General features: G+C 40.2%; 1 protein-coding gene across 5 annotated transcripts in view; it reads left to right on the plus strand.

Annotated features, from left to right (window-relative positions):
* Positions 1-16,032, plus strand: part of mtss1 (MTSS I-BAR domain containing 1) — a 58,007-nt gene that overhangs the window by 36,440 nt on the left and 5,535 nt on the right. For 3 of the 5 annotated variants that reach the window (XM_086150132.1, XM_086150133.1, XM_086150137.1), the window contains 7 exons: positions 8,331-8,488; positions 8,836-8,943; positions 9,307-9,404; positions 9,516-9,594; positions 10,833-11,009; positions 14,610-14,732; positions 15,779-15,929. In XM_086150132.1, coding sequence (XP_086006258.1) covers positions 8,331-8,488; positions 8,836-8,943; positions 9,307-9,404; positions 9,516-9,594; positions 10,833-11,009; positions 14,610-14,732; positions 15,779-15,929 — 894 coding nt within the window. The remainder of the gene's footprint in view (positions 1-8,330; positions 8,489-8,835; positions 8,944-9,306; positions 9,405-9,515; positions 9,595-10,832; positions 11,010-14,609; positions 14,733-15,778; positions 15,930-16,032) is intronic. The other 2 variants (XM_086150135.1, XM_086150134.1) reach the window with 1 other exon arrangement.

Raw genomic sequence — 16,032 nt, forward strand, 5'->3', positions numbered from 1 at the left:
GACTGCACTCATTTTTCTATGTTTACATCACAAGGTTTGCATCATGGTTTGCATCCCAAATCAGTACAATCATAGATTGACCTTCTATTGCAAAACACTAGCCAAAAACGAAAAAATACCTTTAGACTAAAGAAAAAGTAGCTTTGGACTAGTCCTGTTGTTGCTTTTCATTAACCCAAGCAATGTATGTATCAAGAAATGTAAATGGCTATGACAAGTGCAGACTTAATTTTGGGGGAGGTTTGGGGGAACTGCAGCAAAAAAAATTGCCCAAGTAGATTCAAAACAATCCCATAGGAATGAGTGGAAACTCACCATACAAAAATTTAACCTTCATATCTAAAACAAAGGCAGACAGAAAAAAAAAGCAAACAAACAATAAACTACAAAAAAAAAAAAACCAAAACTGATTTTAAACAATGATTGTAAAAAACATGGTACTTTCAAAATATATGCTATACTTTTTTGTTTAAATTCATACATTTTGTCTCATTGTGTGACTGTTTCTATATGTATAAAATAAATTTTACATTTTGTAGTTGCTATTTTGTGTTGATATTTAAAAGTGTTTGCTAGATGTACCCGAGACACAATGTACATTTTCTGTTGTTTATATTGTTCTGGGTGTTTCTGCGAGGTCTATGAAAATGAAACCTAAACATCACTTAATCATAAGAGCAGTACGACCTTTTGTCCATTCTCATTATATCATTATCAAATATTCATTGAATCCTAACCTTACAAACTTTTTTTTTTGGACATAAATCAAGTATGGATGATCGATTGTGACAATATTTATACAGATCCACCCGAGCTTAAATACTGGGTGCCAACGTCCTTGACACAGAATGTCTGTGAAAATACTTCCCCTAAAAACTTTTCTGGCTTTTGCTCCAGTTCATACAAAGGGCTGAACCACATAGATAAATGAAGCCTCTGATCTGTTTGGATTTATGAGGAAACTTCTCAGGCGTTGTTGTGCTTGTGTTGGATGTGTCGCTCTCACTTTGTTTGCCATGCAACAGTTCTGGCATTTAGTGGCACTGTGTCAAAGGCCGGGGCTCCCATTGCAGTCAATTAAGAGGGTACAGTGACCTCAGGACAAGGCCCCCAGTAAGATGAAATGAGGACTTCCCGAGCCAAGGCCACACCCTGAAGTGGTCTCATAATTGCACCCAGGTTTGGATCTTGTGTGATATCCTAATTTGACTAAGTGGCAATGAAGAAGATGACAGACAGAGGGCGGAATGGCTGCTGATTTTCTCCTTCAAGATTAGGGGGAGGGATTGAGGGAGGGGTTATAATCATCCTCTCCATGACTCCACAGTGGTTACTGTGGTTTAAAGAAAGGAGAAGCAGGACAGAGTGGAGCGAAAGAGGAAGGATGGATCACGGTCTATATAGAGAAGAGAGTAAAGGAAACGTACACAGTGACTGACATGTACTATCATCATTTCCAAAGAAAGACGATAGAGTTGCTGATAAAAGGGGACACATGTGCATCATGTCATTATCTTTGTTTTGTGTGGTTGGATTTAAGAACGGGGGAGGAGGAAAGATGATGTAATGAAATTTACAAAGGGAAACTTAAAAGGGAAATGTGGATAGTTCAATGCAAATAAACAGCAATGGAATTACCTCTGACTTCTGGTCTACACCTAGAACTCCCTTTTTTGCTGTTTTAAACTCTCGAGTCCTATAATGTATTGCAGTTCGCGTTTTTTGCATTCCTGCCGCAAAGGGTGGTTGAATTAACTCCTCCCCTCGCCTAAATCAGAACAGCTGTCTGCCATATTGTCACCGAATCCAGAGGGATGTCTGGAGTGCAGTAATGTTCTGAAGAACTGAAGAAGACACTCAGATGAGGGGTGAAACATCTTTGATTGAAGAAATTCAAGACCAGTTGCCACGACAGAAAGATTTCGACAAGAATTCACCATGACCTGAATGACTGAGGACCTCTTCAGACACTAATGACAGTGTTTAGTCACTGATGACAGCCTGGAAATGGCCTTGGGAGGACAGTGAGACCAGTGCATTGTGGTAGCTGTAGGCTGAATCATTTTAAAGCACTTTCCATAGAAATCTCTGTTTTATTCAGTCATCTAGTCATTTCAGGTCCATTCTAAGGCCTAGATTTCTCTGGACTTGGCAGCATGGTGTCACATTGGTTAGCGCTTCTGCCTCACAGCAAGAAGGTTCTCCCATGTCTGCGTGGTTCCCTCAGGGTTCTCTGGTTTCTTCCCACTGTACAAAACGAACATACAGTTTATTGGAGACGTGTGAATGCGAGAGTGAATGTTTGTATGTCTATATATGGCCCTGTGATCGACTGGTGACAGATTAGGGTGTATCCCGCTTCTAACCCAATGACAACCGGGATAAGCTCAGAACCTACTGCAGCCCTTAGTGCAGGATAAGCATTATAGATAATGAATGATTGAACGAATTAAGTTCTCTGGATTGAACAGACAGACAGAGATAAGGAGAGTAAAAAGGAGTGGTGAAGATGAAGTAGAGACTGTAAGAAATGCTTGTGGTGGTTGAACAAGAGCAGTGGAGATACTCAAGGGATATCAGACCATTGGTGATCTGATGCAACAGGGAGACCCCCCCATTTTGATTATCCAAATGTCCAATTAAGAAGAATGTTAGCAATAATTGGCAGTCGATATTCCTCTTTAGTAGGACACCTGCGATTGCATAACTTTAGACTGTACACAAACTACCATGGCTGAGTGGATGGCAGTGATATAAACTATCGATGCACTCTTTGGAGAGAAATACCCATCAGCCCACACATGCGCAGTGTCTTGGAAAGAATCTGCTCTGGAGCAGCTTCTTATCACCTCCGGCCTTTCCACATTTAACCCTGCCTGAAGCCAGCAGTCCCGGAACAAGCTGGGGAATGCAAACTAGCTGGTATTTAACTTTTGATACAACTACAGAGGCTCTGAATTATATAGGAATTTTAGCATTTGGTTTCACTCTTATTGCTTCAAGTCCATTTGCAATAAGTTTTCATTTAGATAAACATGTGATCGATATGACTTCAGCGAACGAATGTCTTGTCTTTATTAAGTGACAAAATTCATCAAAATATCATAATCAACTTGAAATACGCCCCAACCCACCAAAAAAAGAAACAAAACAGCTGAAACAAAACTGCACAGTAACTTTGGTAAACAGGTGGTCACAGCACCATTTCAACCAATATTGCAAGGTTATGCACATGTTTATTTGATTGATCTTTCAGGCTCTGGCAGTTGGAGGGATTTAGTCTGAGCCTCATTTGCAATGGCCATAATGAAAGGGACTTAAGAATCAGAAATACTTTATTGATCCCAGAGGAAATTGAGTATTTTAAGCATTCTAATGGTGTGTAAATTACACAGACAGTATCAGTACTTAAATAGACATATTACAAGAGACGTATAACTCACTCAGGTTGAAACAAGCTAATGTCATTTAATTATAACAGTAAGAGAGAGAGAGATAGTACGCGTGTGCGTGCATGGCGTGGTCTTGTGGTGTGGTATGGCAAGGGCGGAGGGCTTTTTGACAGAGTTTAGTTGAAGTTTGGCACTACAACCGTATCCAATTGCCAGGCTAAGCAGGACCAATCACTAGTGGATCTTGTTTCCCACAGTTCATTTCAGGTAGCCAGAGGGTATTGACGAAAGCCACGAGTGATGCAGCACCGACAAGTCAGAAAACAGAATGTCTCGTGTTTTGACTGAAACAAATGTACCTTTCTTCTCAAAGAAAATTGGGCCTAGGTGGGTTTAGTTATTGCCTTTTTCCAAGTGCTAATTTACTCAGTGATAAAGACAACTTTTTGCAAACAAGACGAGACTTTAATAGTGTACACTAAAGAACGTCCTGTGGCAAGATGACAAAGACACATGATTCCGAACTGGGAACAAACATTAGAAAGCAGAGAGTTCTGTTTGAAGAAGCTTGTTAACTGATCTTCGGTAGATGTAGCCCAACCAGATGGAAGTAGAAAATCATTACTCTCAAAGGCAAATGTTAAAGGAATTGACCTCATTTCCAACAGTCTTCCACTTTTAGCTAGGTGAGTGAGTCTGGCCCGTGAGACCACACTCCTGACTTAACATCTTACTGTTTTTGTGGGTGGTGGGCTGGAGCCTTTTTGGAAACTGTCAGACAACACACAGCCTGTGTGTGTAGTTCCACGGCACCAGACGTCAGCCAGACAAACTGCCAGCCCGACACTGAGCTTTTGTAAGAACCTTGGAAACGATCGGGCTGACCTACCCATGCTCTCACACACACCTGAGTGAACAGGCTGTGTTTAGCTTTCTTAGACTTAAGTCTGAGGTGTGTGATCTGGCTTTTGCCTGTTTTAATGGGATTAACTGTCTCTGTCTGTGTTTTTCCCTTGTTCTCTGAAGTGTTTTTTTAATAGTGTTTGGAAGAAAAGTATCTTTTAAATTTGGTACAAAGCCATCAGTTAAAGGCCATTACAACACAATTAGACAGAGAATCAGTGCGTCGTGAGCATTAATACATTCTCTGCATAGGTCTTCCAAAGTAAATAAGGTTTCAGCGAGACTTATCACTTTACCGGTCGACCAACCTTCACCTATGGTCACAAGGAAGCAACCAAAAGAACAGGATCATAGAGCCAGGCTGGTGATAATGGGTTTCCTCTGTAGGGTATCTGACCTATCTTAGAGATGAGGTGAGAAGCTAAATCATCTGGGAAGGACTTAGAGTAGGAATACTGCATTGAGGGGAGCCAGGTGAGGTGGCTCGGGCATCTGAAAAGGATGCCCTCTTGACGCCTCACTGGGGAAGTGCTCTGGGCACATTCCACTGGGAGGAGGCTCCGGGGAAGACCAAAAGGACTCTGTCTCTCAACTGGCCTGGGAGTACCTCGGGATTCCCCTGGAAAAGCTGAACATAGTGGCTGCTTAGTCTACTTAGGCTGCTGCCCTTGTGACCGGACTCTAAGTAGGAGGTTGAAGATGAATAGATGGGTGGATGGAACGATAGACTAAGGAGTGGAGGTACAAAAAATAGGTGCTTGTTTTATCACTTTTTGCCCTCTGGAAGGGCTTCTATTTTATGGGACTAAGTATGGGATGAGGGTCAAAAGACATCCACAGTGGTGCCTAATGACCTTCTGCTGGTCCGCGTCCATTGTTAGAAAGAGATATTAGCCAAAACAACACTTTCCTGATGCCTCTGAGGAATTATCCTTTTAATTGCAAGATATTATCTTAACTTTGCAAATAACTATCTTGGAAAGCACAAAAAAACACAGTTTAAAGAAAATAGAAAATCTAAAATTAATTATAAGATTAAATGACATGAATATTATAGAGTTACTACAGAGAATACTATAGTGTTTATAAAAACAATACATGCATGGTCTAATGTCAGTTTCTTTAATTTACCTTAAAAATCACATAGAACTGTTGAGGTCACAAACAACTGATTCAATTTTTATGTCATGACTTGACATTTTATCATGTTTTGTCCACTGAATGAGCCTCTTAGAAGACAGTCAAATTGTACCTATCCTCCTTGGTGCCCTGTAATAATTCAGAACATTTGGGCATACCCTAACTCCTCCCTGCATAAAACCAGCAACGTTGACCATGTCAGCAACTCTGCAGGTGGGTCTTACCATCTCCCACCTCTGCTCTGGCGCAAGCAGTGGGCGCTTCCACAGCTGGGTGGTCTGCAGGTGGAACCAATGCCAGGCTCAGACCGTATCAACACGGTGCAGAAATAATCTCGCCTTTTAGAATGATATTTCACCCTATCAGCTTTGAGTGTACTAGAGATGATTGTTTTACACCACTCCTCAAAGTCTCTGTTTAGAGTTTACCTGCATGACGAGTTGTGTTTTCAAAAGGAGAGAGGATCAAACTATGTAAAAATGGAGATTCTGTGTTCTATTAGTCTCAAACAAAGGCATTAAGCCATGGCCGAGGAGAGATTTCACACTAAGAAAAGCAACAAACCTTACCTCCTGCTTCTTTGTTCTTCATCTTTGTCTACTAAGTCCTCTTCTGTGTTTCCACCTTAACAGCTTAGTCAGATAATTCTAAAAAATGTTCTCAAAAACCAGAAGAGGAAAACACTGAGCCTTCAACATTTCTATCTTGAGGAACGATGCATGCCCACATGTCGGTGGGCTTGAATGTAAATAACTTATTTCAGCTCCAGTTCAGGAAACAAAGCTTTTATTTTTATTCAAGTGTGTTAATGATAATGACTCATTTTTCTCAATGTGTCCATTTTCGAAGCTCCTGTGAGCTACACAAGTGCTGCCTCTCAACATCCTGGTCACCTCCGATTGGTCGGGTCACACTTGGCTGAGCTAGTTCTGTTTGCAGCTCTGCCCCTGGGCACTGCACCTTAAATGGCACCGCAGTGATCGGATCTAAACCAAAAATTTCAACAGCACACAAGACAGAGCTGGAATCTGATCTATTATATAACTCTGGTTCGCTCTGGAAAAATTTAAGTGGCCACATTAACCATGAAACATGCTAATACCAGGTAACAATCAGTAAAAGAACAAAAACTGTTCCCTGATGTTAAAATGCCAAATTTGATCCGGCCATCTTGTTAACCGTTATACACTATAGTTTCAACGCAAAGCAGTCAGAATGGCAAAAGATGCATCACATTTAAATACAAATCAAAGTGAATCTATTGGATGTTTACATCTTCGGATGGGGAAGTTAGATGGGGATGTTTTGAGTATTTGATGTTGTCTACTTCCGGAAGCATTATGTTTTGAGCGCACATTTCACAACAATATGTAAAAAGAAAACTGACCTGCAAAGTGAAAGTTCTTTGCATATTCGGCTGCTCTTTAAACCATTGTGTCTGACCAAGATTAGGCTTGGGGAACAGACAAACACAAACCACAAATTTCTTCCGGTCCAGTTTAGCCAGCAGTGATCCCTTCCACGCTTCCCCTTTTGTGCTTTTGTTGTCCGTCAGTCATTTGTACCATTAGATGTGTAATAGGACTTTGAGTTTATGGATAAAATACATGGGTTGGCATTGGCGCAAGCAGCATGTTTATACTGGATAAACAATTCAAATACCATGTAACGACTAGTTGAAAAGGTGACTCATAATCATAGGGTTTCAGGCAATGGGTTTTCCCTCTTTCATCCCATTTACCTGCAAGTAACAGTGACCTGCTTAAATGTGACGGCTAAATACCACACAAAACCGGGACAAAAATGGCATCAGGTTCCTCATACCAAAATCTTGTTCCCAGATTGACATGCAGAATGACGTTAGGAAAGGATTACGCGGCAACATCACAATTCAAAATAGGTATTTGAGTCCATCTTGTAGCAGTAGTTTAGGAGAGAGAAACTCTTGCTCGGGCACAAGTTGTAATGTTGCAGATGTTTTAAATTAAAAAAGGCACATATGCAAAAAAGTGGATAAGAACAAAGGAAAAAAACAACCCAAAAACAGTCTTCTTATATAAGTAAAGGCTTTTTGATGTTTGCCGTTCTAGAGACAAGACTGGTAAACTTGGTTTCTTCATTTCCCATGTTCCAGCGCCAGGATAAACCCATGTGATGAGGCTAGTCCAGCTCAAGGGCTGTGGTGTAGAGTCCAGCAAATGGAATAGTAAATCACATTAGAGAGGGAGCCCCTCTGTCTCTCTCTCTTTCTCAATCCATCCAACATTCCTGTCACTGACGCGCCTTTGATCAAGATGCTGACCCTGCAGTCGTTCCAGCAGAGCAGCTCAGTTGATAACTGATCAGCACGAGTTGCGACTGCCACCTCACGTCTATGTTTTGTTGAGTGTGTGAGCACGGTGTCAAGGAGCTGTTGATCTTTGTGCAGAGACCACAAGAAATGTGTGCTTCAGAAAGAAATACTGACAGGCGGATGAACAGACACTGTGCTGGCAAGTCATGAAAAATGAATAAAGATATGTTATTCAATAAATAAGTGATAAGTTATTAATCAATTCAAACGGGGAACTCTGCTGCCAGTCATTGTGTTCATTGTTTTTTAAGAAATTAAGGACAGTATATGAGAGACAGCTCAGCTTAGCCTTGGCTACACGTGAACGTGCATTTTTTGCATTTGTGCTGATGCGTCAGAGGTGTCGTCAAGGTGTGTATAGTGTTGTGCTGACCTCAGCTGGTAGGTCCTGGAAATTACACTGAATGTTACAATCGAACCCCCCCCCCCCCCCCCCCCCCCCATTGTTTACTATAGCCAACTTCTGATTGAAAGTCTCAGGAATATCAAAGATTTGACTGTTTACCTCTGTAAAATTGTCTATCTTCTGCTTGTCTCTGCAGGGAAGGATGAAGCGAGAGGCCAGCTTGACAGTGCATTGCAGGATGTCAACGTGCGCTATGCTGTCCTGGAGGAGACGGAGAAGAGAGCCGTGTGCAGAGCGCTGATAGAGGAAAGGGCACGATACTGCAGCTTTGTCAGCATGTTGAAGCCCGTTTTGGTCAGTGCAACATTTGTGTTTGGTCACATTCAGCAATTCGGTGATTTTTGATGGCAATTAAAGTTTAAATGTGCTTGATATGAGATGCTGATATTTGAGTAGGGGTTTAGCCACAGTAGTTTTATGGTAAAGGGACACTGAAATGGCGCAGACTCTTAACATTCCAATATCTGAGGAAGGTTGTACTATTGTTATTTGAAAAAATTCCGGGCTTCCCAAAACCATCCTTGGGAAAGGTTTGGTTTGCTCTCTTGCCAATTTATAGATATTTATACAAGCAACAGTTCCAAAAATATCCACATGAATACAGGTGTTCAGTACCTGGCTCTCCCTCTTCTGTTGTGTAGGACCATGAAATTAACATGCTTGGTGAGGTTACCCATCTGCAGACCATCCTGGATGATCTCACCGCCCTGACTGTAGAGCCCAACAAACTCCCACCAGCCAGCGAACAGGTACGCTTGTGTTGATACTCTGTGTACCCTTTGTCCTTTTCTTGAAGACAAGACCTATCTTTTACATATTTGTGTCCAATACTGGTTTGAAAACTCAACTACCAAAATCAATAAACTGATCCATCAGTCAAGAATATCTGTCCAAATCTTTACACTGCATGCTTCATGGCTTAGAACTACTTCATGTTGTTGTAACATAAGCTTCGAACTAAATGTTACCATAAAAATGTTAAAAACATGGTGAAAATATATTATGGAAGTTTAAGAAAAACTGATGCTTTGCTTCCTTGTGATTTTGGGATATAAAACAAATATAGGAGAACAGCTGTCTTAAGCACTAAGTACACTATTTTAATTTCACAGGTGATTTTGGACTTGAAAGGGTCAGATTTTAACTACACCTACCAGACACCTCCAGCTTCTCCCAGTAACACACTGTCCAGGAAGAGCAGCATCAGCAGGTAACACATAACAACAAAGCACTCTTCAGCTTAAAAATATCAAAATCCACTCTGGCATTGTCTCTTTCGTTCCTATTTGCTTAAATTGTCATGTTTGCATGTGTGTGACAGTAATTACCAAACTGGATCAGTGAGACATGTTCCCTCCCTGGACTCCATCAGCTGTGCGGTGGATGGCATGCACATCCCGGTAAACAATACCAACGCATCTCAAACACACTGAAAGCTTTCTGGCTTTGCATAAACTGAATCTTTTTGTTCTTTAACTTATTAGCAGGTGTGTAATGGGGCACAAAATGTCACAAATTGATATTATTTAAGTAAAAAAAGAAATATTTTCCTGTTACTTGTTATCTAACTCTTACTTATTTTTATTTGTTATTTATTACTTATTTTTATTTAACTTTTACTTAACACCTTAACAACTTTTTCACCCTTTTGTAAAAATTGAGGATGTGGATTTTGAAATATAATAACAGACCTAGTCTACACAAATGCAGAGGTTTTGAATCATTCTTAAAGCGCACTGAATCTGTTAAACACACCTGATGTTGACCTGATTTGACCCAGGATTTTTAATCCCAGATTCAGCCTCAGTTTCACAGATGCTACATTGGTAGTGTATATAAACGTACTATTATTTTAAGAAAGAAAATCTGTAATTTTTCAAAAAAATTGTCCTTGAAAAACACCCGAAATTTTTTAGAGGAGTCTCATCTGTCCTCACAGTGCATATAAAAATGTGCCCTGTTCACTCTAAACCTGTATGAAATACAGATGTACAATCATGGACAAAAGCACACGACTGCTCCTGTAAGAGCATTCTTGCTTTAGACTTCAGACATTGCCCATCTTTCCAGAAAGTGTGGTCAACGTTAATTCTGTTGCAAACGTATATACTTTGTCTCAACGTGACTGTCCTCTTCCAGTTTCCTGGTCTTCCCAGTTTGGTTATAAAGAATTATGTCTCAGATCTCTGACCTCTGCTGTTTCCGGCAGCTGTGGGAAGGATGGAGAGCCAGGCTGTTTGACCCAACATCAGCATGAATGAGTGCAAATAGCTGTAGTGCAGTTCCAAAGTTTTGCGGTAACACTGCAACCAGAAAAACGGAGGCTTTTATAGCTGAAGATTAATGGCCCAGGGTTTTGGAATTACATGTCCAGCTACCACATCTGGGTGGAGCGGTCGAGTGTCTGCATACTTTTGTCCATGTACTGCACATCGTATGATAATGACCCCTGGGTTTCACTCAAGTCATATGCCTTGAACTTAAATTGCACAAGTCTCACATGATATGTCTTCAAGTTATGTTTCACTCGAATAACATTTTTGAGTTAACCCTCAGAAAACCAGGAGCTTTGTGGGACTCGCGAAATAGCTTTTGACATGTAAAGGACACGCCGTTTTTACCTTTTCCCCGTGTGTAGCGCTGCTCCTCTCCCTATCTGCTGATTGGCTGCGACGAAAGTGGGCGGTCTCTCAGTGAAGGGAGCACCCCCTGTCGCCTCGGTCGCCATGGCAGCCGTGGTCGCTACAGTTACGTCGCCGGCCATGTGTACCATCCCACGCTCGGCCGCCGTGTTAGCCGCAGAGATATGACAAGCGTGAGAAAACAAAAATGTTCACTCCCTCCCAAACCCCACCTGTGTTTGATCACCTTGTAACCATTTTGTCCTCCATTGGCTTGAACCATTTAAGTCCATCTGCTGTGCCGTCACTGTGCCTGCCATTTCCAACCATTTGAACGTTGCTTTTAAACTCTCCAGTATTTCCGATTTCAGCCGTTTCTAAACCTCATTTATCGCTTACCCTCGTTTCATCCTACAAGATTGGATCAGGCATTTTATCCTGATCACTGTTTGTAAAGCTGGATGTTTGGGTTAGTTTTACTGTACATTGAAAGCATTTGAACTTGAACATGTCTCATCTCATTCAAATATTTTCTTTCTAATTTCCCCTTTTATATATTTTTTCTTGGTATTAATAATTTGTTTCTATTAAGCCCGTAACCCCTAAATGTTCAGCTTACTGTATAGTTTTGGTAATAAATATATGCTTCACACCAATACTTTTTTATTTCCATTGAGAGGCCGCATTTCTAAGAAGTGAGTAGTAATTCCCTCTACACTTCCCCTAAAAGATATTTTCAATGACAGGCACTGTTCTGTTATTGGCTTTCAATAAAATGTTAACAAACATGTTTTTCTTTTCTTTGGAAAAAAGTAAAAGAAAAAGTTGTATCACTCAAGTATTACCAGTACTGTATTTATGGTGCTTGTTGTGCTATTTTACATAAGAGAGATATTTGACATTCGACATATCTTCTGGTATTCTATTATTCCATTCATGCAGGTACACATGCCTGCGTGCACGCATGCATGCACACACACACACACACACACACACACACACACACACACACACACACACACACAAACACTCATCTGCCAAAGGTACTCCTTTTTTGTACTACATTGGACCCCCTTTTGCCTTCAGAACCACACCATACATGATGGTGTCACACCATCATGTATATTTGCAAATGTCTTGTTCCACCACTGCCCTAATGTGCAATATTGAATCAAGATGTGGAGGCTGCATATCTGTGGGGAAAAATAAGTCTGGGGTTATTTCAACTTTGAGACCTGCTGTGACCTTTAAAGAATACTTAGCTGGCCCTGAGGGACCCAAATAAGTCTGCTCCATCGATATGTGGCAACATGGATCCACGCTTTCTTGTTCTTCGCATAGATTCCGACTCCACCATCTGAATCCTACATTAGAAATCAAGCATCATTAGACCAACTTTCCTGTGCTTCAGTTGCCCAGTTTTCTTGAGTCTAAACTATAGCCTCAGTTTCCTGTTGTAATCTGACAGGAGTGGCAACGGGTGTGGTCTTGTGCTCCTTTAGCTTACCTGTGTTAAAGACGATGTGTGAACCAGGTGTTATTTGTGTTTCCCTTTGATCATCTTGGACCAAATAGTTCTTTCTCCAAAGAAATTTGATGCTCGGTGGATCATTTTTTGGGGACTTTCTTGGAGATGGTTGTGCCTGGAAATCCCAGTAGACCTGCAGTTTCTAAAACTCTTAGACCAGCCAATCCAGCGCCAACAATATATATTTAAAGCAACTTGAGCCATTTTAATTCCATTCTGAAGCCTAGTTTGAAGTTAAGCATATTAATGTCTTCATGTCTGCTTGCATTTAGCTGCTGCCCAACAAGCATTGATGAGCAATTGATCTTGTGTACCTTAAAAACAGGCCACTTGAGTGAATATATTCATATTACCATGATTATATTCCTATTATTGTTATTCATATTGCATGCACCCATAATGCATTTAACATACTGGAGAAGGGTATGCAAAACACCAGCCTTAACTGGATGTCAGTGTTTCATGAGGAAGTTGTGGATAGATGTTATTTTTTTATTACATTAACACATACATTTATGGCAACAGATGTGTGTATGTGAAAGGTTCTATTGACCAATAAAATAGGGTGCTCAGTATGTTGGTCAGTTTCTGCATGTTGCTCCTCCCTGCTGTGTACCCACACTACCAAAAAGCATTACGTCCAGCACTAAAATAACGCACCCTTCCGATTCCTTCTGAATTGTCACCTATCACCAAACACCCTCACCCCACCCCTGGAATGGATATATGTGTTGTAATGTCTCTTTACAGTGGTGTAAATATTGTTGTCATTCTTGTATTGTCAGTTTATTTGCTTGGTAAACATACATTTTTAATGAAACATATTTTGGGGTTTCAAGCTGAAAAATGTAGTCCAAAGTTGTACAAGGAATTTGCACTTCTCATGAACATGTTTATAGTCATCATTTGAATTCCAAAATTTAGATTGAGACAATGACCATCTGTGTTCTAGAAACCTATACTGTGTTCACACTGAAGATGCTGTTGTAGTAAATTTATTAGAACCTAATATGCGTTAAGCTATTTCTTTGAGCAGTTTAAATATTTTCAGAGAGAACTGGTTGACCCTGAGAGGGTGGGGATGTTGGACGTTCTTAAGAGACTGACTAATATTGCAGTATAATATCAACCTTCTACTTTAAATCACTTGTAAAAATGGGAATTAACTTTGGATCCAAACACTTTCGTTTCTAGTTGCTTATTTGTCTTCATCCTTAGATACGTCTCTCTCAGCATTCTCCTGTCAGACTTTCGGAAGACATTTTCCTCAGATTAGCACATGAAATGACCCAAAGTAAAATCACTAAACTATCGCAACATTATACCGACACCAGAGAGTAAGATTATGAGTGGACGATCCGGCACACAGCTATCGTAGAGGTCAGGCTTGGACTGATCCTTTTTTAGACAGAAGGGAAATAAGTATCACAAATTTATTTTAAAATAAAATAGATCAGAAATATTAGTTTCAAAGAGATTTTGCCTGCTGAAAATTGTTGTGTTTGGAGTAAATTTTGGGGGATTCCTTATCCTACCAACTCTGACCAGCTCTGCTGAAAAAGCTCCCATGTTTCTCCTTTCTAGAACAGAGAGAAGGTTCACATAATCACTCAACACCATGAGGCCCAATAATTTTGACTTTGATGATGGCTCTGTGGGATTACACAGGGTGCAGTGCTTGCCCATAACAGAAAAAAAAACATTAATATTACAATATTTGGATAACACCTTTTTGATTTAATATTGAATATTGGTTATAATATCCAAGACACACAGCTCAAAAAAATAAGTTCAGCAAAGTTGTTTATTCAGTTTGAATGAAAGAAATGAGGGAACAAACAGGCAAACATTTTTTTATGAGCAGGCATTTGCTAAAAAACAAAAGTTCTGCTATTATTTATTTTATGTATAACATATTCAAACACTCTTTTTCTGAAATTTCTCTTAATTTTTAGGTATTTACATGTTGGTGTTCGCACAGTTCTTTGTAATCGCTTGCAGTATTCTTGCACATTTTCAAAGGAATAACTTTCAGTTTATTCATGACTGTCAGGTTTTTTTAAACCACTTATCCATTTCAGGATTTTAAACCAGATATCACTGGATTTGATAAACAAAAAAACAATGAAATCAATTTACATCATGTTATTTCATAAAAATCCTGCCCAACCTAAACTTTGTCGTTTTTTATGATTAGTTTATCGTGTTTTTTTCAGGCCGAAATTACAAGTTGATTTAAATGTCGATTGATATGCATCCATGACAGGATTCGCTTGGCTCCACCCATCAGCTGGCCTCAGGAGGCTCAGAGAACGGACTCATGCCACCTCCACACAGTGCCTACACTCACCAGGGGGAGAGAGTCCGTGCCATGTCCGCATCTGGGAAGGTAGCTCACACTGACATACTCTTGGACTCTGTTATTATTTCTGAGGAACTACACATTAAGAGATTTGAGTACTGGCATGCCGCCTCCTGCCAATGGGAGTTTACTGCCTTAATCTCTTTGTTACATCCGCGTGTGAAAAACACAAGGAAATAAGGTTTGGACTTAATGAGGTCAAAGTACAACAACCACATCCTGTCACCGAACTAGTGAGAAAACCACAGCAGCCACTAGCCACAGCAAAAAACACCTTATAGGTTGTTTTTTTTGTTGAAACTGCAACAGTTTTTGATGTTTGGTAACCATGGTGATTTGGGTTATGAGCTTGTTATAGATGACCAGAGTTCCTTATTATTACATAAGCTTCTGCACATCCCAAAATCCAAAATAAACTCTTCTGTCTTAGGAAAACCTTTTGCTGTCCATCTACCATTTAGTTTTAACCATTTCATTACACTTCCATTGCTTTTAAACAACAAATGAAACACCATACCATGATGATGCCCTGATTTGGAGCCCAAGATGTGAAAATCAACTAACATAAAATACCGAAGCACCTACAGCTTCAAGTATTAACAGTGTGAAGAAAATATTCATCAGGTATTCCTCTGCAAGTGTGTTGGCTACCGCAACGCTCAGCTTGCCTCAGATAATGTAAATAATTTCTCTGTCTCAGTAGCTGGCTAAAAGAGGGCCACATTAATATAGATATGTGTTTGATTAGAAAAGAGAAAAGAAGAAATGTGGTTGGTTAATATTGTGTATCTAGTATGTTTTTTTTGTTTATTGTCATTTTTATTTTGCAATCTGGACACCTCATAGATTCTTTAGCTAAAAAAAAAAAGCAAGGAAACATAAATTGTGTGTACACATGTATGTTTGTGTGTGTGTGTGTGTGTGTGTGTGTGTGTGTGTGTGTGTGTGTATATTGCCTTCTGTCGTGTCTTTTTGCACATTCAAAATGAAACGCAATAATAAATTCTTATTAATTGTGCATCCCTTGGTAGGCCTAATATATATCTTTATGTATTTATCTCTCCGTCTTTCAGTCTTGCTCAGCCAGGGATCAGCTGGCATTGACTTTGGGTGTGTTGAATTCAGACGCCCCTCGGAGCAGCAGGGACTCACTGCACTGCTCCAGTGGGTACAGCACCCAGACCACCACCCCATCCTGCTCCGAAGACACCATACACACACACAGTGAGTACACAAGTAAACACGCCGGGTAAATAGATGCTTACAAAGAGAACAAATTGTACTCTCGATAAACAAATATTATTGCATTATGGGCTGGAAATGGCAG

The sequence above is a fragment of the Fistularia commersonii genome, chromosome 7, assembly GCF_037954325.1.
Source record: "Fistularia commersonii isolate RoL2024-O1a breed Wild chromosome 7, RoL_Fcom_v1.0, whole genome shotgun sequence".
Taxonomy (NCBI): domain Eukaryota; kingdom Metazoa; phylum Chordata; class Actinopteri; order Syngnathiformes; family Fistulariidae; genus Fistularia; species Fistularia commersonii.